Source organism: Tupaia chinensis, unplaced genomic scaffold, assembly GCF_000334495.1.
Source record: "Tupaia chinensis unplaced genomic scaffold, TupChi_1.0 Scaffold000516_1, whole genome shotgun sequence".
Taxonomy (NCBI): domain Eukaryota; kingdom Metazoa; phylum Chordata; class Mammalia; order Scandentia; family Tupaiidae; genus Tupaia; species Tupaia belangeri.
The window spans coordinates 599,248-626,480 of NW_006160029.1; the positions used below are offsets into that span (position 1 = coordinate 599,248).

A 27,233-nucleotide genomic window follows, 5' to 3' on the forward strand; every position below is an offset into this window, starting at 1 on the left:
ATTTGTTTTGTTTTTTAAACCTTTTTTTTTTTTTTTTTTTTTTTTGAGAGGGGTGGGGGAAGTCGTGTGTGTTAATGATTTGCTTGAGTGCCAGCCACTCCCCCACCCTCAGCTCCTCCATGCCGATCACGTGCATATGCACTATTTTTAAATCTGCAGTCCCCCAGATTCGGGGTGACACCCGGGTCGTAATGGCCCCGCGGAGAGAAGTGCCACCAGAAGGATCTTGAGGGTCAGCGGCGTAGGTTGTGTCTCTGCCCCTTGAAAGAATGTTGGATGCGAAAGACACGGTGAACTGGATTGCTCACCAGGGAGGGAGGGGATGAGAATGGGGAGGTGGGGTGAGCGAGCCAGTTCAAGGTGCTGCTTTGTGGAGAGACAGTAGCAAACGAATCCAAACAGAGCGCACGGAGCGCTGCAGAGCGGACGAAGGCTCCAGCGCAGAGGCTGTGGCCGACCTTCCCGTCAGGCTCCGGAGCCTGAGCGGTTGAGGCCCGGCAGAAGGTGAATGGTCTGTCTATTGTACTCTTACCTTTGGTCTCCTTCCCTGGTTCAACTTCAAATCCCCGTCCTAGCAGTGGCATACAGGAGCGTCTATGCCGGAGTCCCAGCATCATTCATAGTGACCTGGGAGTGTCATGATCGCTCTCTAAATATGATCTTCTCTTCAGAAACTGTGTCTGAACGGGTGGGGGCAAGTAGGTCTGGAACTAGAGCTCCATGACCAAGCTTGCCGGTGAAAAACACTTGCCTTTGTTAAAGACACTTGACATCTTTGCAACGGAAGTTTAAGTAATTTGTAGGCTCCTTTGCTGGAGTTTAGGTGAGTTGGCTCAGGGGTTGGTGAAGGTCCTTGTTTACATACCCCAGAACAGGAAACTTTCTGTTAAGTGTTTGGTGAAAGAAACTTGCTTCTTTTCCAGCTTGTCCAAGAGTTCAACACTCAAGTGGCCCTGTACCGGGAATTGGTCATTTCTATTGGGGACGTCTCAGTCAGCTGCCCCTCACTCCGAGCGGAAATGCACAAAACAAGAACCAAAGGCTGTGAAATGGCCCGTCAGGCACACCAAAAACTGGCTGCCATCTCTGGGTAGGAGACTCTTGGCATTACTTGATTAACTCATATACATGATGCACTGATGCTGACAGCATTTTGTGGTGAACAAGGCCTCAGACATGATCTGTGCAAATTTGGGATTTTAACCAATCACCCCGAGATTGGGAGAGCTGTTGACAAACTATAGGCCAAACCATAATCTGGAGGCTTTGTAATTTAATTTTAGTCACTAAGTTGTCTTTTTTTTTTTTTTTTAATTAACTTTCAATATGCTGGTCACTTGCCGGAATTTGGGATTTAACATTCTGGGAGAAGAATGTTTGGGCATTTGACCAAGTTAAATCATCTTGCCTCAAGATTATTTTGTCATCTGAAGCTGAACAAAAGGCCTGTGCTGTTGAGAGAAAATCTTTGCTAAATCCCAGATTTGCTAAACTATTTATGCCATGAGATAAATTCCTATGATACTGCTTAAAATAAAAATCCTTAAAATAAAGTCTTGGATATAAATTACTTCTCTGTAGCTATATGCAAGGGAAGTTTTAACACAAGACAAGGTTTTTTGTTTGTTTGTTTGTTTTACAGATTGGGGAAATTAACAAATCTAAATAAACCTAAGCTGGTTTTGTCCCCCGAAAATTTTCCTAATTTTTATCACAGTTATGGAACCCCAAGTCTAGGTGATAAGACAGCGAGTGAAAACTTTCTCCAGGGATCCCATCTACACTTTGATTTCTCAAATTTGGGATAAAAGTTGGCCATACATTTTGTTAACAGTTCCTATATTTAAGGGAATACCTAAAACAAGGAAATTCGTACACTTCTTTCAGTGCCTGGTTCCATCTGGATATGACTTCTGTGTATTAATCTGTGTGAATGTGGCTTTATCACCACAGAAGTTCAAATGAGTCAGACTCACCCAAGAATGTGGCAGATTGATCAATGTATGAATTATATCTATTGGATCATCAGGAAAGTTATGACGTATTTTTGAACAGAAAAACATAAAAGTCATGACTTTCCCAATGACTTAATAATTTACCTATTTGAAAGAATCACTTTCTGCCATCTTTAGTACCAATAATATGTATAATGACTATTACTGCTCTATAAAGTTAGAAAGCCATATGTTGCCTCTTTTAGTAACTAGTTTACCTTTGACGACAGGCATTTTATATCATGCAAAAAGTTACACTCTAATAGTCTCCTTAAAGTGAGGGGTAAACAAAATATATTACAAACCTATTTAATTTAGTAGAAATATTGAGAGACCTTACTTTTTCTGTTTTGTTATGCTGCATGTAACAGGATGTTTATCTGGGAAATGGAGTGCTTTAGGAATTTGAGGAAGAAAAGCAAATGTGATGAATCCTACACAAGGGGAGAAGAAAACAAGCAGAAACCTAAAGAGGAGTAGTGGTGAATTAAAAAGTTAAAAGAAACATTAATTCAGAAGGAAAAGCAAACTGAGGACAGGATATTTTATGCCCAAGTTAAAGGGCAGTACCTCTGTATATTTTGTGTTCAAGAGTGTGGGATGGGGGTAGGTTCAGGATACCTTTGAGTTGGAACTCAAAATGAAGACGTACTAATCAGAGACAGTGGATGGAGAAATGAGTGAAGAGATCAGTTCAGTTATTTTACTATGCTCATGAAATCTGGGCTCTACTGAAGGCTTAGGAAAGAAGGGGTCTAAAACTACTGGCTAAAGTTGAGTTTTGAGGACTTAAAGTGGATTTTATTTACTATGAGATTTGTAATATTTTCACTTGCTTATATGTTATCTGAGCGTTAATGAAATGGGGCCATTTTATAAGAATTGGTAGGAAAATATTGTGTTCTTAGAGCCTTGCAAAGGTAAGACCAATTCTATGAAATGTTCTGGATAGAATTTTATATATTTTCTCCCTTAAAATAATAATTAAATGCAAGTTAACATTCTTTATACAAAATGACAGTAATGTAATTGAAGGAAATCCCTTTAGTTCCTCACCATCTGGACTCCATTAATGAAGGATGTTATTCCCTTTGGCAGAATTCCGTTTCTGATAATGCTTTTTATGTGGGTTTTCATTTCAAGCTTGATGTGAAGTCTGATAGGGAGGCTGTAGGATTAACTTTAAAATTTGAAACAGGGGTGAGAAAAAATATCTTGGAAAATGTAGAGAGGACCTGATTTCTTGAGTACTCTCTATTTGCCATCACAGTTCAGCTAATTCATAGGGAGGGGTTATTATCCTTATTCTACAGTTAGGTCTCAAAGAAATTGAAGAATTTACCTAAAGTCACACAGCTAAGAAGTGGCACAGCTTTGATTCAACATTATATTTGCGTTTCTGAAATCCACGTTCTTTCCTTTATACAATGCTACCATTCAAAAGATGTTACATAGGGACTGGGTGGTGGTAAGGCAATAAATGCAACACTCTACAAGGCTGATCCACATGAGGTTCCGGAGACCTTCTTGAGTATGCTACGCTCTCATGCCCTCATGATCTAGAGCTAGTGAAGCATGGCTGAATTTTGGTGTCAAGATCCTATTGAGGTGGTTGCTATCCCTCTCTTCTTTGCTCAGTGAAGAAGTAAACTTAAAAAAGAAGAGGCTAAAAAAAGTGTTGTGTAAAAAAGAACACAGTACTGATATGTGCTAAAATATGGATGAATCTTGCAATGGGTATACTGACTGAAAGAATCCAGTCACAAAACACCACATATTATATGATTTCATTTATAGGAAATGCTCAGAGAAAGCAAATTTATAGAGACAGACGCTAGATTACTGGTTGCCTGGGGCTGGAGAATAGGTAGTGACTACAAATGAGCTGGAGAAATCTTTTTGCAGTGATGACATGTTCCAAAACTGCAGTATAGAGATGGTTGCACAATTCTGTCCTTATTTAAAAAGTTACTGGATTGCACACTTTAGAAATGAGTGAGTTGTATGGTATCTAAAGTATACCACAACAACTTTTAAATTATCACCATCAATCATGATGATTAACACTTGACTTTTAATTGGCTTTATTCTTTGCTGTATATGTAGCTTTTAATGAACACTATGAGCTATAGGGATGGGGGAAGAATAAAACTTGACTCTTAATGAGCTCATCAAGATGCCTCCCTCATGGCTATCATCTATGCACCAATGTGTTACTCTGTGAAGGAATACAGGTGGAGGAAGGCAGGCTTGAAGGAGTAAATAAATTCATTCATTTGTTACCATTATAGACTCCTCCTTTCTTATCTACAAGCTAACTGAAGGGCCAGAGGAGAATGATGAGATTGAAAGTGAACAGGAAGAAAAGAGTAAGGCAGGACAATGAGTTAATATTAAACAAGCTGCAAGCACTATATCCCTTTCATCCCTGACCATTTGAAACCCTCAAGAAATGATAGTGACCACAGGAGACGAAAACTTAGACTCTGTTTCTCAGTGGCTGGCCCTGAGTAGGAAGCTCTTCACTGTCACAGTCAAAACACTTCCTCAAATTGTGTTTAGATTAGCAGAGATTCAAGCAGTCTTTGCTTTCCATAAGATATCTTCGGGATTCATCCAGCCAGATGAACCTGAAATCTTTTGACTGGCTTGATTTACCAAAGTTATTATACCTTTATAACGCTTATCTTAGCCTAGATAATGAAGCTAAGAGGAAACTTAAATATCACTTGCAAGTAAAATTTCATTTTTTTTTTTTTTTAGTAGCAAATCCTCCCTTCAACTTAAATGTAGAGAGACAAATGTCCAGAGCAAGTCAAAGTAGCATTGTTGTGCAATGCTTGGGGTGTGTGTGTGTATGTTTGTATATGTACAATGTGCAACTGCATACCTATCAGGTAGGCAGCAGTCTAGGCCCTGTCTCCTTAAACTTCTTTCCCAAAGGGACTTCTGAGATACTATTTTTTTTTTTAAGAGAGAATAGTGCTGTAGAGTGCATGTGCTCACCCTGAACTAGTTCCAGTGAATCCCTAGGACTCCATGGCACTTTATATTTGAAGAGTCTGAGAGTCAGAGAATGTAAGTGACTTTGGAGATAGTTTGGCAGAGTAAACAATGGGTCAAAAAGTTCATTAAAAATATGTATTATGAGAAAACTATGTGGGCCAGCTGATAGGATTGTGTTAAGGTGGCTCACCATTTGAGTCCCAGACCCTGTAGCTTGAAAAATACATCAGGAGCATGTGTAATGCATGCCCAAAATCCAAGAGGAGAATGAAGGAGAAGGTACTGCGGCATGGCCATTTTCCTGGAGTAGGGGGAGGTTTCTCTTTGCTTCTCTCTCTCTTTCTCTCTTCCTGGTGAGCACACACACTCAACAGCAAATTTAAAAGAAAGAAATAAATCTATGCAGGGATTTCAAAAATTGTTCATACCAAAATTAACTAATACTTCAATTCCATTTTTCCACAAAGTCCACTTGTATACAAACATTCTGATTGGAGTCACACAGCCCAAAAGACAGGCTGAATAGCCTCTTTACTCCTGGATAGAAGTATTTACCTCTTTTAGCCTCAATTCCTTAATTTAGAACTAGTTGTACCTATCCCTACAGTAACTGAGAGGATTACATGTGCTGGGTGTATGAAGCAGAGACCACATTCTCAGTCGTCTGTGATACTTTACTAGTCAGAGCTGCTCTAAGACCTGGGTCTTAAAACTTGGGGGTTTTTGCTCTCTGATTTAATATCCATTCCATCAAGCACACCACCTCTTGGGGAATCCAAAGAAAAAGGCAACCTGCACTCTCCAGCAACCCAAGTCCATACCGTGGCAGGTGGTTAGGATTCCCTTTTCTATGCTGCTCCTGTGGCTTCCGCATTGGATTGAATTGTTCTCACATCACTACCTCCTGTTAATGGTTGCTGAAGAGTCAAAGTAGAGAAGGGTTTATTGCAGAGCTTAGAAATGAGGTATAGAGGGACCAGCAGTTGGCGTAATGGCTATGTTGCTGCACTCCCATGTAGCCGACCACAGTTCCAGGTGGCTTAAACTCATGCTGGGCGCATTTGCATGTGTGCCCAAGATCCTGAAAAGAGAATAGAGGAGAAGGGATTGTGGTGTGGTCATCCCCTGGTGGGGGTGATTTCTCACTTCCTGTCTCTCTGGCGAGTGCACGTGTGAGGAGTAGCAAAAACCTTGCAAACAAACAAACAAACAAAAAAAAGATAGAAAGAAAGAAAAGAAAGAAAGAAGGAAAGAAAGAAAGAGAAAAGAAAAAAAAGGAAGTGAGAGGTATAGGTATGATAATATGAGAGGCTGTATAGTGTGACGGGCAACAGTGGCCAACACCCTCCGGGAAACCCTGATAATTGATTAGACGTGGATAAATCTTGGTTTTTTCACTTACTAAGGTTACGTGTAAATTTGATATGCATATTGCCCCACAGGGTGGTGGTAGTTTGGTACAGTGATTGAGGAAATAAACTGTGAAGCCAGGCCAGCAGTGCTACTATTCACAAGTAGTGTGACATTGGGCCAAGATATTGTCCCTTTCTGCCTGAGTATCCTAATCAGCAAAATAAAGTTCATAAATAATGAGACCAAATCATACGGTATTGTAAAGATAAAGCACTTAGAAGACTGACTAGTGCGTAATAAATGCCATTATTTAGTTCAGGTTAGTATTGGTATAAAGATTAAAACATTAAAATTCAGATTATCAGGGCAGCTCTAGTTAAGGGAGCTGGATACCACATGGGTGACTGGGCTTAAATCCTGGACCCAGGGGCTTGAAAAATATGCAGGGAGTGTGTGTGTGTGCCCCAAATCCAGACAGGATGAAGAAATGGAAGAAAAGGGGTTGCTGTGTGATCATACCCCTTTTGGGGCTGGAGGGTAGGATGCTTTTCCCTCTCTCTCTGTGCCTCTCAGAGAGCACACATGCCCTCTGGCAATTAAAAACTAAAGTAAAAAAATGTTAAATTGTCAAGATATACTTATATAAAAATATATTAGTCCATCAAATATTTTTCAAATACACATTTTGGTTGGAATAAATCTTTTTTAACCTTGGTTTCTTACATTATGTTCCAAAGAATTTTCTAGGTTGATGTTTTCCGTATGGCTATCAAAAGGTCTATTCTTGAATACTTTAAAAATGATATGGGGGTGTGAAGTTTCAAATATAGTTAAGTATAGAAATATTTTCTTTATATAAATCAGCCTAGATTCTTCATAAATCACCCAATACTTACAAAAGCTTTTGGCCTAGTTCTGGTATAAGATATGTGACACTGGACAAATCTGTTAAATTCCCTGTGCACCTAAATGAGAGTGTTGAACTGAATGGTTTCTGAGTCACCTGGCTTCACCGTTTCAGTATGCTACATTAATTTGTGTGGAATCACATAGACTTTGTTTATGGGACTAAGCTAGGAAATAACAAGCACCTTGCAGTTTGATGATTGAATTTCAGGAATAATTTGTTGGAATCTGAACATACTACATTCACAAGAAGAATGTGAATGTAGTATTATGTTAAATTCCTAAAGGCCTTCTGGAGCCATGTAATGAACATTCTGGAGATCCACAACCCCAGGTCTTTCCCTCCAGCAATGATTTTTCTGACTATATTTTTCTCCTGCTAAATCTCCTTGTGTTTACTTCTTCTCCACACCCTCTCCTCCTCTCTTTCCTTTTCTCCCTTCCTCCTCCTCCTTCTATTTTTGGTCTGTTTATGTTTTGTTTGACTGCTATTCATTTTTATCCTCTAGTTTTTCTAGTTTCACTTTTTAGCTGGTTTCTTGTTCATGCCCTTGTTCTGTTCGCTAGAAAGTTGGGAGGTGAGAAAGTGAGGGAAAGGAGAGTTAGAGAACTGCAAGTTAGTCAGTAATGTCGCTTTTGACACGTTCACTGTGACAGGAGCAATTCTGTGGGTTGGTAGAGTTAGGAAGAACTTGGTGACCAGGGAGGTAGCTCTCTCAGATGTCTTTGATCTGCATGATGGAGGAGGCCTTCAGTGGGCAGTGACAGCCTCTGCTGTTAGTGAGAAATCTGTGGTTGGCAGGCATGCCACACCACCCACTCTGTTCTTTATGTGCCCCCCTTTTTTATTTTTTTCTAAGTTAATTTACTTCCTTCATGAGAATGAGAGACAGAGAGAAAAAGACAAGAACTCCCAGCAGGGTGTCATGTCACAATGCCTTCCCCAGCTTTTTCAGCCAGTCAAGATCATGGGTGCACATGTGAGGTATGTGCAAGTTGACAGGAAACCAAACCCTTCCATTCATGAATTCAGCATTGTTGAGTAGCTCATTACCATTGTATCACCAAGCTGGCCTCATGATCTCTTCCTGTTACAGGTGTTTGCTTTAACATCTTCAGCTCTCACTGGTCAAATAGTAAAAGGCAAGTTATGTCTATAGCAAAAGAATTCCTTATCCAGAAAGATAATGCTGGAAGAACAGTCCAGTATTACTTTGCTAGGGCTGCCGTAATAAAGTACCACAAACTGGGTGGCTTAAACAACAGAAATTAGACTGGCCGTACAGACTAGTGATTAAGGAAATCGGATCTCACATGGCCAACCAGGGTTCAAGTCCTGTCCTATACAGCTTGAAAGATGTGGGGAACCTGTATGTGTGCACCCCAAATCCCAACAGGATAGAGAGAGGAAGTGATTGTGGCATGACTGCATCCCGTTGAGGAGAGTGTCTTCTGTTTTCTCTCTTTCTATCTCTCTCTGGATGGTGCATCCACTTACTGGCAATAAAAAAAAAGGCTTAAAAAAACTTTAAAAAAGTGGAAATATATTGTTTCATGATTATGGAAACTAGAAGTCTAAGACCAAGCTGTATTGTCTCATGATCATGGAAACTAGAAGTCTAAGACCAAGCAGGGTTGGTTCTTTCTGAGGTCTGTGAGAGAATCTGTTCCATGCTTCTCCTTTAGCTTCTAGTGGTTTTCTGGCCATCTTTGGCTTTCCTTGGCTCATTGAAGCATCTCTGTCTTCAGCCTCACATAGTATTTTTCATGTGTATGTCTGTGTCTTTGTCTGAATTTCCCCTTTTCACAGGGACACCCAGTCATATTGCATAAGTAACATATCCTAACTTGGCTAATTTTGCTTCAGGTACCCTGTTTTCAAAAACAGTCACATTCTGGCCCAGTGCAGGGAATAGGGCACCAGTGCAAAATACTGGAGCCATATGACAGGCCTGGGGTTTGGATCCCAGGGCAATGATCTGAACACACACCAATTGCAACTGTGGAGCATCCATAATCCTGGCTGGCTGCAAGGCTAGGAAGGAGGTCACAGCATGGGTCTCTCTCATGTAAGAAAACGAAATAAACATTTAAGAAAGGGTCACATTCCAAGTACCACTGGTTAAGACTTCAACATGTTAACTTGGGAGCATAATTCAACCCATCACAAATTCCCTTGATCCATCTGAGGTAGAATTGACCATGTTGTTTTGCCCAGAGTAGAGGTGGGCAGTGGAAGTGTAGTTTTACCCACAACCAACCACCTATACTCTACATACCCTGAGCCCAAGTTTTGTCATTTGCAAGATTACAACTCATGTTAAGGTAGAGTTTGTGAACATGAAAGAGGATGTTTTATATATGAAATGAATATTTTCACAAAGATACTGGCTCTCAAGTCTTTAGCACTTTGCTCTAACCAACGTAATTACTGGTGTCTGGAGGGGAACAAAAATCTAACTGCAGGTGAGAATACAAGGGAGAGTAGGTGAGGCACTGACAGTCCACACGTGGGGCATTCACTTTACCAGTCAAGGCTGGGCGAAGTGAGCAGGTGGCAGTCCCTCGAGGTGCTCCTAACTGCAGCTGAAAGACCACTCACATGCTCTCAAGCAAGCCACAAGGCCCTGCTTCACACCAGAGTGAAAAAGAGTGCTCTGACTAGCAGCCAAGCTCAGTGTGCTATGGAATCTTGACAACTGTTCTCCCATTGTCTGCTCAAGTTTAGCCTTTTTTATTTTTTGTACAGAGCTAATGACTTTCACCTTGTTAGATTCTGAATAGATGTTCCAATTAGAGAGAAAATTAAATCTAAAACAAACTTTAGGAAAATCCATCACCACTTTATTATCTATACTATGAAGTACAAGAGAGTAAGGCTGTGTCTCATTCATCTTTGCACCCTGAGTGGCGAGCTCAGTGATGGTTCATTAGGTTTACTCGGTGTTTTAAAATCTATTCTTAAAAGAAACTGTCTTGATAAAGATTTCAGTAAGAATTGAGACAATAGATTAGTTCATATTTTATGATATTCCTGTATAGTTGGCTACTTTTTTGTTTTATAACTCTGAAATCAATATGTTGCTTTTTTAAATAACAGAGGACTCGAAGGGCATACCCAAGATCAATTCCTGAGACACGGGTGTTCATTGTTACAACAGATCAATGGGCAATGTGTATCTAGAATTAGTCATAAAGTAATTATATTGAATTTAGGTTCATTGATAAAATATCGCTATAATATCTCTCTGCTTGGTGGGTTTATATTGAATAGTAAGATATATTGAATACTAAGATAATAATTTACCTTTGAGATCACCTTTTTAAACCATTCTTTAGACTTCAAGCCTTTGAGAATTTAGTTATGTTTCCTCTCAGAAAGATACCTGTGTGACGCACTGCTTCAGAACAGTAACTATACTGTTTCCTTTCTTTGCTTCACAAGACATGACTTGGGCAGGGGACGGGGAAGTAAGGGACAGCCAGTGAGTATGGTAGTTAAAGCCATTGGTCTCACATGACCAACTGCATGGCTCGAGCTCTAGACCTGGCGGCTTGAAAAAAACACTCTGGGTGAGTGTGCATGTGTGCCCAAAATCTTGAGGGGAGAATGGATGAGACAGGATTGCAGTGTGATCATCCCCTCTGGGGGATGCTTTCTCATTTTCCCTCTCTAACTCTCTTCTCTCTTTCTAGTGAATGCAGGAACCCTACAGCAAATTAAAAATAAATGAAAAAAACATAAAGTGAGATCTCATGAAAGCATTGTTTCCCTGTATACATAGATGCATAGATATACACTCGTATACATGCATAGATATACACAGACATGTGTATATATAATAACTTTATTTGTGAAATTGACTCTGGTTAGGATAAAACCTCTGAGCCTTGAAACAGAATTGGTTTAGCAAATATATGTTACCTAATGGGAAACCCTAGATATAATCAAGTTAACAGAAATCAACTTAATATTCGCAGCTGTAGATGCATAGTAAACTAATAATCTATAACAATTTAACTAAATTCAAGAAAAGGGGGAAAATGTACTAACCGAGAAGAAATAAAATCCGTAGTGTAGTCCTCAGTCAGTAAGAATATCTTGAAGTTCCTCTACCCTGTGTCCATCAGTTACCAAGTCCTGTAGTTTTGTTTTGTTTCGTTTCTTCCTTTTTCAGCCAGTCAAGATCATGGGTGCACATGTGAGGTATGTGCAAGTTGACAGGAAACCAAACCCTTCCATTCATGAATTCAGCATTGTTGAGTAGCTCATTACCATTGTATCACCAAGCTGGCCTCATGATCTCTTCCTGTTACAGGTGTTTGCTTTAACATCTTCAGCTCTCACTGGTCAAATAGTAAAAGGCAAGTTATGTCTATAGCAAAAGAATTCCTTATCCAGAAAGATAATGCTGGAAGAACAGTCCAGTATTACTTTGCTAGGGCTGCCGTAATAAAGTACCACAAACTGGGTGGCTTAAACAACAGAAATTAGACTGGCCGTACAGACTAGTGATTAAGGAAATCGGATCTCACATGGCCAACCAGGGTTCAAGTCCTGTCCTATACAGCTTGAAAGATGTGGGGAACCTGTATGTGTGCACCCCAAATCCCAACAGGATAGAGAGAGGAAGTGATTGTGGCATGACTGCATCCCGTTGAGGAGAGTGTCTTCTGTTTTCTCTCTTTCTATCTCTCTCTGGATGGTGCATCCACTTACTGGCAATAAAAAAAAAGGCTTAAAAAAACTTTAAAAAAGTGGAAATATATTGTTTCATGATTATGGAAACTAGAAGTCTAAGACCAAGCTGTATTGTCTCATGATCATGGAAACTAGAAGTCTAAGACCAAGCAGGGTTGGTTCTTTCTGAGGTCTGTGAGAGAATCTGTTCCATGCTTCTCCTTTAGCTTCTAGTGGTTTTCTGGCCATCTTTGGCTTTCCTTGGCTCATTGAAGCATCTCTGTCTTCAGCCTCACATAGTATTTTTCATGTGTATGTCTGTGTCTTTGTCTGAATTTCCCCTTTTCACAGGGACACCCAGTCATATTGCATAAGTAACATATCCTAACTTGGCTAATTTTGCTTCAGGTACCCTGTTTTCAAAAACAGTCACATTCTGGCCCAGTGCAGGGAATAGGGCACCAGTGCAAAATACTGGAGCCATATGACAGGCCTGGGGTTTGGATCCCAGGGCAATGATCTGAACACACACCAATTGCAACTGTGGAGCATCCATAATCCTGGCTGGCTGCAAGGCTAGGAAGGAGGTCACAGCATGGGTCTCTCTCATGTAAGAAAACGAAATAAACATTTAAGAAAGGGTCACATTCCAAGTACCACTGGTTAAGACTTCAACATGTTAACTTGGGAGCATAATTCAACCCATCACAAATTCCCTTGATCCATCTGAGGTAGAATTGACCATGTTGTTTTGCCCAGAGTAGAGGTGGGCAGTGGAAGTGTAGTTTTACCCACAACCAACCACCTATACTCTACATACCCTGAGCCCAAGTTTTGTCATTTGCAAGATTACAACTCATGTTAAGGTAGAGTTTGTGAACATGAAAGAGGATGTTTTATATATGAAATGAATATTTTCACAAAGATACTGGCTCTCAAGTCTTTAGCACTTTGCTCTAACCAACGTAATTACTGGTGTCTGGAGGGGAACAAAAATCTAACTGCAGGTGAGAATACAAGGGAGAGTAGGTGAGGCACTGACAGTCCACACGTGGGGCATTCACTTTACCAGTCAAGGCTGGGCGAAGTGAGCAGGTGGCAGTCCCTCGAGGTGCTCCTAACTGCAGCTGAAAGACCACTCACATGCTCTCAAGCAAGCCACAAGGCCCTGCTTCACACCAGAGTGAAAAAGAGTGCTCTGACTAGCAGCCAAGCTCAGTGTGCTATGGAATCTTGACAACTGTTCTCCCATTGTCTGCTCAAGTTTAGCCTTTTTTATTTTTTGTACAGAGCTAATGACTTTCACCTTGTTAGATTCTGAATAGATGTTCCAATTAGAGAGAAAATTAAATCTAAAACAAACTTTAGGAAAATCCATCACCACTTTATTATCTATACTATGAAGTACAAGAGAGTAAGGCTGTGTCTCATTCATCTTTGCACCCTGAGTGGCGAGCTCAGTGATGGTTCATTAGGTTTACTCGGTGTTTTAAAATCTATTCTTAAAAGAAACTGTCTTGATAAAGATTTCAGTAAGAATTGAGACAATAGATTAGTTCATATTTTATGATATTCCTGTATAGTTGGCTACTTTTTTGTTTTATAACTCTGAAATCAATATGTTGCTTTTTTAAATAACAGAGGACTCGAAGGGCATACCCAAGATCAATTCCTGAGACACGGGTGTTCATTGTTACAACAGATCAATGGGCAATGTGTATCTAGAATTAGTCATAAAGTAATTATATTGAATTTAGGTTCATTGATAAAATATCGCTATAATATCTCTCTGCTTGGTGGGTTTATATTGAATAGTAAGATATATTGAATACTAAGATAATAATTTACCTTTGAGATCACCTTTTTAAACCATTCTTTAGACTTCAAGCCTTTGAGAATTTAGTTATGTTTCCTCTCAGAAAGATACCTGTGTGACGCACTGCTTCAGAACAGTAACTATACTGTTTCCTTTCTTTGCTTCACAAGACATGACTTGGGCAGGGGACGGGGAAGTAAGGGACAGCCAGTGAGTATGGTAGTTAAAGCCATTGGTCTCACATGACCAACTGCATGGCTCGAGCTCTAGACCTGGCGGCTTGAAAAAAACACTCTGGGTGAGTGTGCATGTGTGCCCAAAATCTTGAGGGGAGAATGGATGAGACAGGATTGCAGTGTGATCATCCCCTCTGGGGGATGCTTTCTCATTTTCCCTCTCTAACTCTCTTCTCTCTTTCTAGTGAATGCAGGAACCCTACAGCAAATTAAAAATAAATGAAAAAAACATAAAGTGAGATCTCATGAAAGCATTGTTTCCCTGTATACATAGATGCATAGATATACACTCGTATACATGCATAGATATACACAGACATGTGTATATATAATAACTTTATTTGTGAAATTGACTCTGGTTAGGATAAAACCTCTGAGCCTTGAAACAGAATTGGTTTAGCAAATATATGTTACCTAATGGGAAACCCTAGATATAATCAAGTTAACAGAAATCAACTTAATATTCGCAGCTGTAGATGCATAGTAAACTAATAATCTATAACAATTTAACTAAATTCAAGAAAAGGGGGAAAATGTACTAACCGAGAAGAAATAAAATCCGTAGTGTAGTCCTCAGTCAGTAAGAATATCTTGAAGTTCCTCTACCCTGTGTCCATCAGTTACCAAGTCCTGTAGTTTTGTTTTGTTTCGTTTCTTCCTTTTTTCAGTGTCTATTGTGTCTCTTCTGTTTCCTGATCTCTGTGGCTGCCCTCTTAGTTCAGAAAGTATCCCCTCAGGCCATCGGCTACTGCAGCCTCCCAATTGGTCTCCTTGCCTTCTATCTCACTGTCTCTTCAATTTATTTAGGAGATCCAGGCTAATCCTCCTAAAATGTTCCTCTGATCTTGTCATTTCTTTGCTTTAAAACTTCCAAAGATTCCCCATTGCCTAAAGCAGTGTTTCTTCAGATGTCATCCTTGATTGCCTTCATCAGAATCACTGGGGTGCTCTCAGACCTAAAGAACCAAAACCTCTCAGGCACGAGGCCTTGGAAATCTGAATTTTTAACAGGCTCCTCCGCATCCCCCAGAAGATTCTTGGACATGCTGCATAGGAGGTTTATCCCCTAAAGCAGGATTCCCAGCCTGGGCTACACACAAGAATTACCTGAGAAACTTTTAACATTTGCTGATTCTTGAATTCCATCCCTAGTTTGTGCTTTCATTAGTCTGAGATGCAGCATGGACATTGGGTATTTTTAAAAAATCTTCCTAAATGATTATCTGTATCAAAAAGGAAAATAGTTGGCTACATTTAACAAAAAATTTAAATTAGCAATTGCTTAAAAGCTCCAAGATTTATTCTGTCACAGAAAGGAAGCTCTAAAATGAGCAATTCAGATAGAGTGTTTTATTGCCTTTTCATAGTTTATGACTTCTTTCCTGGACCTCCCTTTATGATGCAAGATGATAGCTAGAGCTCCAGCCATTGGTCCCAATTCCCTATTATGAGAAAGGGGAAGAAAAGCAGGAGGGCCAAAAGTCAGTCTTTCCAGCTGAGAATCTTTATCTGGTATGAAGAGATATGTGTGTAAATCATATCGAGCAATTTGCTATTTTCGAGCAGTCTCAAAGAAAACTTTCAGACTACACCACATGTTCACACCTAACTGCCAGCAGGACTAGGGAATGTAGTATTTTCTCATTGTCACCTTAAATGAGAGGGCCAGCAGGTGGTGTGGCAGTTAAGGGTGCTGAACCTCCCACATGGCTAACCGTGGTTCAAGACCCGGACCCGACAGCTTGCTTCCTCACCTTCTCTCTCTCTCTTATTCTCTCTTTCTTGCTCAGTCCCTCTCTGGTCATATTTTTAAAAATAATAATAAAATAAAATTAGGATTTTATTAGTAAAGGAAAGAGAGAGAGTGGATATGGTGAGATAATTAATGATCTCTGTCCTAATATCCAGTTTATATTTCTGGATTTATCCTTTACTGCTTAATTTTTAACTCTGCATTTCATTTCCTCAAACTGGTCTACTTTGTATTCTTTACATGTGTAACAGGATGATCCTGTCCTATTAGTCTAGATAGAAGAAATAATTCACTCTCGTGGAGGTCAAAGTCTTACTCATAGTCTCATTATAGTCCACCATGCTCCTCATACTGAAACCAGAACAGAGAGAGGATTCCAGAAGGATTAAGAAGATTTTACTACTTTTAAATGGACCCTTGGGAAGGCTACTCAGTTCATAAAACACTTGGTAGGGCAGGAAGTTTGGCAAGGTACCTTTGAAACAACTTAAATATAATTTTCACAAGAGAATATGTACCAGTAGTGGCACTCAGGGAATCGATTTAAAAAATCTACCTGGGATTTTTTATTCTGAATGGAATTTTTAAAGAAATTATTAAACCTTTAATAAATCAACAAAAAAATGTCATTGAGGAGTTAGCATCTAATGAGCTGTTAAGAGTAAAAGGCAGAGAGGCAGCTGGACAGCTCAGGGAGACAGCGAGCATTTTCTGAATATGAGGGCAAGCTGCAGGGTGGTCTATGGTCAAGATTACAATGAACTCAGTGAGGGAAACTGAACTTGAAACTATGCCATATATAGTGCTAAGTAATAAATGGTGTTTAACTCATAATTCTTTAAATTACACACTTATTCAATATATATGACAGCATTTTCTATGGGAAAATATATTTATGTTTCATTCCAGAAGTCATCTCTTTTCCAGGAACCTATTCATAGAACACCCACTGTATGCCATGTGCACTTCTAGATGCTAGAGATACAATAGCTCTGAACTAAATCAAGAAAGCTCTTGCATTCATGGTGTGCATGTGTGTGTGTGTGTGTGTGTGTGTGTGTTTGCAGGGAGCTGGGAGTGATGGAGAAGTAAACAAAAGAGAACTTTTCAAACAGTAAATATAACAAAATGTTATAACTAAAGAATAATGAATGTGATGTGGGTAATGTTTAAATCCCCTCTGAGAAAGTGATATTCTACATGTCATCTGACTTTAAGAAGGGATCAATCATATGGTGATCTGAGGGAAAAAACACACACACACACACATCTAGGCAGAGAGAAGTGCAAATGCAAAGGTCTAAGAATGAGCAAGTTTAGCTTGGGTTGTCTGAAGAAAAGAAAGACTATCAGTTTTGCAGACTGTCTTCAGGTTGCAAGTAATATAGGCCAGACATCAATGACTTAAATATGTAAGTGTGTATTTTTCTCACATAATTAAAAACTTAGGGATGGGGGGGGGGTCGTAAGCATTGGCTCATGATTTAAGGATATCAGAACTTGAGATTTCTAGAGAATCCCAGGCATCACCTGAAGGTTCCAAGATTTCGACTGAAGCTTCAGAACAATGCCCATGTGTCAGGCAAACAGGAAGGGCAAGGAGCAAAGAAATAAGTCAATTAGATGTGTTCCTTTTTTTTTAAGGGAGATTTTTGCTGTAGGGTGCTCACTGGAGAGACAGAGAGACACAGAGAGACAGAAAGCTAGAAATCATCCCCTTTTCGGGGGTGTGTGTGTGGCCATGCCACAGTTCCTTCTCCTCCACTCTCCTCAAGATTTTCAGCATGCACACACATGCGCCCGGTGTGAGTTCCAAGCCTCCAGGTCTGGGACTCGAACCATGTGGGAGTCCAGTGACATAACCATTATGCCATCAGCTGGTTCCCAGGCATGTTCCTTTTAAAGGACTTCCTCAGAAGTCTTTCATTCTAATGAGAGCAAAAATTTTTAACTCTATAAACCAAAGTGATGTTTCCTGAGGGCTATTACAGGATCTTTAACAAGATTGGGGAGCTATGAAGAATAGGGAACTTAGCTGTGAGAAGTGAGCAAAAGAGCACAGGAGTGAGTAGAAAGAAGTGGAAGGTGATCTCTTGTCATCACTCTCTCTTTCCTGCCCATTTCCTTCTTTGTTGCTTAATTTATTCATTGAACTTGACCCTCCAGCACAGGCCAAACATTGTGCTAGTCTCTGGAAGTATAAAGAGGAATAAAACATAGCCCCTGCCCTTGATGAGCTTATTTCCTAGCATCTCTATTTCCTAGAGATAGGCATATGAGCAAATCATTTCCACACAGTGTGCTCAATGATGCAGTGGAATATGCAGAGGTTATAGTAGAGGCATCAAGGAAATAGCAATCAGCTCTGCTTGAGTAGGTGTGGCCAGAGGGAATGACTTCATAAAGGAATGATGCCACTTGGGCTGAGCTTTGCAGAGCAAATAGCAATGTCCTTTCTCCTTTATTTGAGTGGCCCTGGGCCATGACTACATCTCAGAAGAGGTATATTTGTTTTGAACCAAAAAGAAACAGAAATAGTTCAGATGTTCTAAAAACCTACTACGCACTGTACCATTTGCATATAATAGTTTATTCCTAAATGAGTTCATCTGAAATATTTACTTATAACCTAGAAAGACAATGGTTTTAAAGGCTTTGTGTAGATGGCCAAGTACGTTTACCTGCAAATAACAGATACCAGTTCACAGAGTGCCCCCATCCCAGAGCCAGCTATGTTGGTAGGCGAGAGTGGAATTATTTCACTAATTCAAGAATATCATTACTGGGGCTAGCATATGGCGTAGTGGTTGAACCACTGGGTTCCCACATGGTCTACTGCGGTTCAAGTCCTGAACCAGGTGACTTGAAACTCAAGCCAGGAGTATGTGCGGGTGTGCCCAAGATCCTGGGAGGAGAACAGAGAAGGGATTGCAGCATGACCATCCTCCCTGGGGGGTGATTTCTCATTTTCCTTTTCACTGTCTCTGTTTCTCTTTCTCTCCAGCAAGCACATACACCATACATCACTCTCTCTTTCCTGCCCATTTCCTTCTTTGTTGCTTAATTTATTCATTGAACTTGACCCTCCAGCACAGGCCAAACATTGTGCTAGTCTCTGGAAGTATAAAGAGGAATAAAACATAGCCCCTGCCCTTGATGAGCTTATTTCCTAGCATCTCTATTTCCTAGAGATAGGCATATGAGCAAATCATTTCCACACAGTGTGCTCAATGATGCAGTGGAATATGCAGAGGTTATAGTAGAGGCATCAAGGAAATAGCAATCAGCTCTGCTTGAGTAGGTGTGGCCAGAGGGAATGACTTCATAAAGGAATGATGCCACTTGGGCTGAGCTTTGCAGAGCAAATAGCAATGTCCTTTCTCCTTTATTTGAGTGGCCCTGGGCCATGACTACATCTCAGAAGAGGTATATTTGTTTTGAACCAAAAAGAAACAGAAATAGTTCAGATGTTCTAAAAACCTACTACGCACTGTACCATTTGCATATAATAGTTTATTCCTAAATGAGTTCATCTGAAATATTTACTTATAACCTAGAAAGACAATGGTTTTAAAGGCTTTGTGTAGATGGCCAAGTACGTTTACCTGCAAATAACAGATACCAGTTCACAGAGTGCCCCCATCCCAGAGCCAGCTATGTTGGTAGGCGAGAGTGGAATTATTTCACTAATTCAAGAATATCATTACTGGGGCTAGCATATGGCGTAGTGGTTGAACCACTGGGTTCCCACATGGTCTACTGCGGTTCAAGTCCTGAACCAGGTGACTTGAAACTCAAGCCAGGAGTATGTGCGGGTGTGCCCAAGATCCTGGGAGGAGAACAGAGAAGGGATTGCAGCATGACCATCCTCCCTGGGGGGTGATTTCTCATTTTCCTTTTCACTGTCTCTGTTTCTCTTTCTCTCCAGCAAGCACATACACCATAAGGCAAAAACCTCTTTAAAAAATAAAAAGAAAAGAATGTCATTATTGAAGTGCCTATAATTCTTTGGACCTTCATATGGTTCCAAGACGGTGGTCCTATCCAAAGAATATGAGGTTGCAAGGTTGTCTCTGAATTCTAGGTAAGGCTCACTTGGAAGTGGTCTAAAGCACCCAAAAAGTTAGATATTTGTTTTGTTTCCACTTTTCAGTGAGCTTGGATTCTGAGAAGTTGTGATATTTGGTCAAGATATGTGACAAAGCTAAGGCTTGAACACTGGTCTCTCTGGTGTCAGTCTTTATTCTTACCATTACACTGGCTTGATTCTCCGGACAGACCCTTTCTTCTTAGACTGGCTGCAGGATTGCTTATTTTCTCTTCCACTGTCACACACTATTATTTCCACTCTGTCTCTCTCCTCCTCTGGACACACTTCAGAACAAGGATCTCTTCAGCCAGCACACAGCTGATTTGAGAGTTTTTAAGGTTTCCTCAGCTACTAAGAAGAGGAAAACAGGCAAGAAAGGAAAATAACAAAATTATGGCCTCACTGAAGCTGCCGGTGGAGTGTGAATAGCTCTTGGTTCTGCATTCTTGAAGCCTCAGCACTTTTTTGTGGACCCTAAATTGTTAAACTTTCTTCCTTCGTACCATGTCTGCTCAAATGGCTCTATTCTTAGGTACCTTCTTTCTTGATTGCTTGAGTATGCAAGTCCCAGAAATGACCCTGTGGGATCAGATTTTTGACTCAGTAAAACCTGCGGGGATTGGGACCAGCAGGTGGTGTGGTGGTGAAGGCACTGGACTCCCACATGGCTGATTGTGGTTTGTCTCAGCTCTGGAGGCTTAAAATTCACACTGGGCATGTGTGCATGGGTGCACAAAATCCTAAGAGGGGAATCACCCCCACCCAGGAGGTGATTTCCCACTTTCCATCTTACTGCCTCTCTTTGTCCCTGGTGAGCACGAATGCCCTATGACAAAAACCTAAAACAGAAAGAATAAAAAAAAAAAAAAAAAAAACAACCCACAAACAAACTAAAACAAAAACAAAACTGGGCGTGCTGAATTCTTTATGTTTCAAGAACTGACCTGGTTCTACATTTCAGCAGAAACAGTATACTCCATCACCACAGTGACATTGTCTCCTGCCCCCAGATCTAGTCCAGGACACCATGAGCACAGGATTAAAGAAAGAAAAGGAGGTGAGGGTGAGGAACAGTACCAAGCATATCAGGGCTTAAAGGAGAGACAGCTTCCCACTGGGGTGATAAGAAGGTCATGGTGAAGCTGGGCAAAGAGATAGAAGAAAGAAAAATAGATGGAAGTAAGATTAGGAAGAGATGATCAGACCAATCTTAAAAACAGCACTTCTCAAAATACTGAAATCTCTTGTCGATAAACCCACAAGAGTTCCTCCTCTCCTAGCAAATGGAGTTTAAAATCTTAACAGTAATAATCTAAATTGCCTCCCTCATGAGATTTCAAGTTTTTAACCAAAATGACTGGTTAAAGCTTAAAGCTCCTCTGTGTTTCAGACTTTTTTTTTATCACCTTAGTGGATCTAACTAATATTGAAGTATTCCATTTGGCTTGGAATTCTTATTTCCATTCTTTCCGTTTACTTACTGACCTTAGGAGATATTGAAACTGATGTTTTACTTCTCTCTCAGTTATTTATTATCCATAAACAGATCATTTCTGACTTTTCGTATTCTGTATTATATTCATTTTTGTTATAGTTTGGGTAGTGTTCATGTTTTAGAATTTGGTCTTTCTTGGTGGTGATTGGCTATCCCCAAAAGTTCATGTTTTGGGACGTGGTTGTATTGCAATGGCTATAAGTGAAAACTTAAGTCCTTTAGAGTGTCCCTGGGAGGGGCCTATGAGTGTGATAAGTCATTAGGGTGGATTCCCCATGACTGAGTTCTGGTATGTATATAAGGAGAAGAAATAAATCAGACAGGGGCCATGTGGATACAGACCAGGTACCACTCTGCCAAAGTTCTGCCTTTCGCCCTTTTATGATGACTTTAGACTTTCCAGCCCCAGAATTTTGAGTCGATAAGCTGCTATTTCTTTATAAATCACTCATTTTCAGGTATTTCTGTTAGCAGTGCAATAATGGACAAAAATAATTATTCTTATGTTCATTACTATGAATATTTCTATTTGTCTCAGATTTTAAGAGTAAATAATTCCCTTTTATACTTACCAAATATTTGCAATGTAGAAAAATTTAGATAGAAAAAGAAATTATTAAAAGGGTCCCTAAACTCTTGGTCTTTCTTGAATTGTACACTTCAAACATTTTGGGTTTTGAGTCATTATTTCTATGTTAATAAAATACTCATTTCTGTCTGTTCTATCCTGTTGTAACACAAAGCAAGGGGAGAGAAAAAGTAAAATTTTTTTTTTCCAAAATAAGAAATTACTAACTGGAAAGTGAGTCAAGGGTCCATCACCTAATGATTCTTGTTCCTATTCTTGCTAGCACTTTATTCGCTTCTATTTAAAAATCTGCATGTTTGGTGTTGTGATAATCCTCATCTGGGTCCTGCTCAAAAATAGTGGCCAGGGGCTGCACAGTGATCTGGCTATAAAACACCACGATCTGTGAGGCTGAGCCACATGGGAAGGTTCTGGGTTCATGTCTGGAGACCTACCTGAGTACCACAGATGCACACAAGCACATGATCCAAGACGAGCTGCAGCTGGGGGGAGGGGGGATTGCAGCATCAGGACCTTGCTGGGGGTTCTCTCATAAATAAATTTCTAAAACTTTAGTGAGAGACCTTTCCTGTGAGGATCAGAGCAGATTATTTATCCTCACATGAGCTAGATGAAGCAGAGATAAATGGTCAGCCTCCTTCTGTGACTGTGATTTAACAAGGTATGGTCTGAGTGGTTACAGCTTTCTCCTCCATGGAAGAGAAAAATACTCAACCTACACAAGGGTGAGTGCAAGGTCTCTCCCTAGCTAGGTCATTCCGTTGACCACCGCAGATGGCCCCAAACCCCATGATTTGTAATTCTCAAAGAGTAAGGCTAAGGGGAGTTCTCCTGTGGACATTTGAGAAGGCTTCCCTGTGTGTAGAGTGAAAGGGGGAGTTGAGGTGGCCCCTGCCAGTCACAATGTAGTCAGGAGTCAGGACATGGTTCAACTCTCACCTAAGAGCAACTACATGAGGGAAAACAGGACTCAAAGGAAATTGCTGCATCATCCGAACTGGGGGACCTGCATGACATCTTTCCGCCCTAAGTTATATTTTCTTACTATCTGAAGTTTGGGCTCAAATGGCTGCATTTGTGTGAGTACCATCGTTGAATAATGAGGAACCTGCTCAAATTATTTTAGGCTACAGTATGCACCATAATGCAGAATCACTCAGCAAATGTTCCTTCCATAAAACAAACCATATCAACTGTTTTTATATTCATAGATTCAATCTTTTGTTTTTCTGAGGGTAAAACATGTTTTAAGCTACCAAATCTGTTCAGATTCAGAGTGGCTTTAAATTATTCTCTAAATTTTAGTATTAGATTAAGGTGCGGGCGCCATTGTAGATCTGATGTGAAAGGGTGAAATGAGTTCAGATATCTATTTAGGTGTAATCTTTCCAGAAGAAATGTGATCACAGTTCATTCTGGGAAACTCTCGCTTCACGCTTCAGCATAATAAAAGCGTTCTCTAACTTCTGAGAAGGAAATTCTGTGGGATGTGAGGGGAAAGAGGCAGAGAAGGAGAATGATTCAGTTGGAGAATAGAAATGAAAATGGAGAAGTAGGATCGAATTCATTCTCTGGGAACTGTGCTGGTTAACTGTGCAGATAAAGGAATGAAGTTGATACAAAATAAAGGTGATTATCCAGTCTCAGGGTCAGTGATTAGAGGCAGTGTGTAATTCAGGGTCTCTGTATTCAGATTTAACAGGGACCCAAGTAGACAAAATGAAAAAGTGGGCAGGGTGGAGTGATAGTGATTCACAGGCCTGTGGATCTAAAGCAGCTGACTACCACTGGGCTTCATTGTTTGCCAATTCCCATGTGGAAATATGGGCCAGATGCGGGGGAGGGGGTGTTGTCCTTTTTTTTTTTTTTTTCCTTTTGTCTTAAGAGAACTTACGGGGACCAGCAGATGGCATAATGGCTACGACTCTGAACTCCCATGTAGTCAACTGCAGTTCGAGTCCCAGACCTGGTGGCTTAAATTCATGTCCGGCGTGTGTGCATTCGTGCACACACGATCCGGAGAGGAGAATAGGGGAGAAGAGATTGCTACATGGCCATACCCCTGGGGGTGGGGGGGATTTCTTGCTGTCTGTCTCTCTCTCTTTCTGATGAGTGCACGCGCCCCATAGCAAAAACCTCTCCAAAAAAAAAAAGAGAGAGAGAGAGAGAGAACCTATGAATTCCTTTTGAAATATTGTGATATTTTTTATGTTAACCAAAAGAAAAAGTCTACTAGATAAGAGTGGCCCTCAGCCCATTAGTGTCCATTCCTGGTAATTAATTGTCACATGCTTGTAGATTTTATTTGTAGATAATATGTAAAGAATTAGAAAAATGTGTGGATGTTTTATCATTTTGTTTGTACTAGTAACTAACCTTTAACACCTTAATTTCTGTGTTATTCTCAGAATGACACATTGGGGAGTGTTAAAAACTTATCAATACTTCGCTTCCTTTATATTTAAAAAAAAAAAATCTTTTTCTCCTCTCTATCTGATGAGTACACATGCCCTCTGGCCATTAAAAAAAAAAGCTACCAAATATAAAAAAGAAAAGAAATATATTGAGTCGTCAGGAAAGTCATGATGCATTTTTTAATAGAAAAATACATCATGACTTTTTTTTTTCTTTTTTTCTTTTTTTTTTGGAGAGGTTTTTGCTATAGGGTACATGCGCTTGCCAGAAAGACAGAGAGAGACAGAGAGACAGAAAGCGAGAAATCACCCCCCAGGGGAGATGGCCACACCTCAATCCCTTCTCCATTCTCCTCTCGGGATCTTGGACACACACGCACATGTACCCGGCAGCCGGCGGCCGGTTCCTGGACTCGAACCGCAGTCTACATGGGAGACCAGCGACATAGTCATTACACTAACTGCTGGTCCCCATCATGACTTTTCAAAGACCTAATATTTTGTCCTTGAATTGTTAGTTAATGAAGACAACCTATTGACTAGCCTTAACAATATGTTAAGTATTTCTGGAATTGAACCTAAAGAAAGAAATAATATTTGTGCATTTATCCTGAAATTAAACTGCTTGAGAGGCCCTCCCTTTTTCCAGGAAGACAATTGTTTAAATTATATAGCTCACACATTACTTGCTTGTATCACACAGGAACAATTAATCTTATTATGGTCAAGATTAAGACAAATAGTCTGTCAGTTATATAACAGAGTCTGAGGTCCACACACATGTCAGATATTGGGTACACATTTTATTTCAAATGTAATTCTAAGGGAGAAAATTCTCTTCCCAATCTCATTTTGTTGCACCTTACAGGGACTGCTTTCCATCTGTCACCCAGCCTCAGTGTTACTTTCGTATGACTGCTCTTCTTACCCTGGTAGGATGTTTTCTTTCCTTGAGCCTCTCCTTGCCACAGGGATCTGAGTTTATTCTACAGTCCAGGTGGTACACAGACACCATTCAACAGACCACATTTCCCTTTATTCTTCCTGGGTCTGTGACTCACCCAAATTTGGGTCCTCTCTCCTCCAGGGATAAAAGAGAGGCCCCCAAGTATGTTACAGATGCAATACTGGTGGTAGAGGTGAGGACAGCAATAGCAAAAAAGCAAAAGATAAGGAGGTGTTTGTGAGGTGGAAGCACTCTACCCTGGCAAAGCAGTCTAAGTCAAGAAAACTAAAGAGCAGTTACTGGGGTTCCTGTTCCTTCTCAGGGGTCTCATGGGGTTTCTTCACCTTCCCTACATCCCCAGAAGAGGTGATTTGGACCCACAGCATTAGAGCTAAAGTATCAGTAGATGCTGTGTACTGTTCTTGATTTCTTGTAGCCTTAGGGACCTGTGAGAGGTGCACTCACACCCTTTATAAATAGAGTCACTATCATCACTATGCACATTCTAAGGCTTTCCAGGGTACAAAGTGCTTTTGGAGATGTCATTTAATCTTTTCTACACCTCTGTTAGCCGGGAGTTATTATCCCTATTTCACATGTGAGGACACTGCAGCTCTCAGAGGTGGTGAAGTGACTCACCTTCAGCCGCGGCCTGGGAATCACAGAGTTAGAATGAAAACCCAGGTCGCCTGACTTCGAGCCCTTGGCCTTGCCTGCTACCCCACAGGTGCCCTGGCCAATCATTTGTCTTTAAGGAAATTCTGAGAGCTTGAGTGAGACAAAGCGGATTCTTTGATCTCTTTGACACCCATCTCTGCCATTTTACTCCCTCGTTTACCTTCGCTTGGTGTTCTGATGTATTACACAAATTAGAAGGATCCGTGACACAGCAGGGACAGAGGGGAGTCCACAGGAGCAGGTCTACCAAAGGGAGAAGGAATCTTGCACTTTGCTATAGTTTCTAAGATTGATGCTCTGGGTACAGCATGGGTTCTACACTGTTCCCAACTGAGGTCACGGGGTGGCACCTGTGGGTATGAACTGGATGCCGAATCACTAAATCCTGGAACTTTGCAGTTCAATTAACTTTGCCTCCAAATGAGTGGAAGACACAGCAAGCAGTTTTTACTCCTGACTTGCAGTCTCTGGCCTGGAAAAGTGGTGGATGAGCTCCACTTTCCCCAGCCTCAGGGTACAATTGATTTCTAATTCCACTGCAGTGGTGGCCAAGTTCAAGTCCGATTGACACCTCTCTGGGACATTTGGGGCCTGAGGCTGCCGTTGCTCAGGCCAGCATTCTGTGGCAGTGAGCAACTAAAGGGAACATTTGGACACCTACCAGTGTCTTACAGAAATTTAACTCGGGGTTCCTGGAGATGCCTGGAGAGGCTGGCTGCAGCCAAGCAGGTGGGAGCTCAAAACCCTTGAGATCTGAGGGCTAATGCTAAAGGGCTTTGTACAAGTGGGAAAAGCCTGAGATACTTTGATTTCCCTTAAGCGGCATCTCCTTATTTGCTCTCCAGCCCTTCCCCTGCACTAGCTCTAAAGCAAACATTCAAAGTTCTCTAAAACCAGAGCAGTTACAAGAATATGCACTTATCTTCCAACTTTGAAGACCAAATACCCCATGAAAATTGACTGTCACCAGAGTAACATACTCAGGTGCTGTTAGATCAAGAAAGAATAATTGCAGGATAATTTGAGAGGCACTTTTATACAGTTCCTTCTTTACTCGCAGAAGCTAATGTGAGAGGGTCCCAGGACACCTCTCTTCGAGGTCTTGATTCCAGGGCTCTTAAGCCTGAGGCACGTTAGTGCCCCTAGGGGATTTTTTTACAATACTGATACCTTGGCTCCATCCCAAGTTAATTAAATCGGAATGTCTCGAGTGAGGCAGGACATGATATTTAAAAAAAAAAAAAAAAAAAAGGTCTGCCGGTGATCTGAGAGGAAC

At 40.6% G+C, this 27,233-nt stretch overlaps 1 protein-coding gene across 2 annotated transcripts in view; it reads left to right on the top strand.

Moving 5' to 3' along the window:
- The window catches only part of RGS7BP (regulator of G protein signaling 7 binding protein), a 159,183-nt gene that overhangs the window by 47,226 nt on the left and 84,724 nt on the right, over positions 1-27,233 (top strand). For both annotated transcript variants that reach the window (XM_006156830.3, XM_006156828.3), the window contains exon 4: positions 924-1,090. In XM_006156830.3, coding sequence (XP_006156892.1) covers positions 924-1,090 — 167 coding nt within the window. The remainder of the gene's footprint in view (positions 1-923; positions 1,091-27,233) is intronic.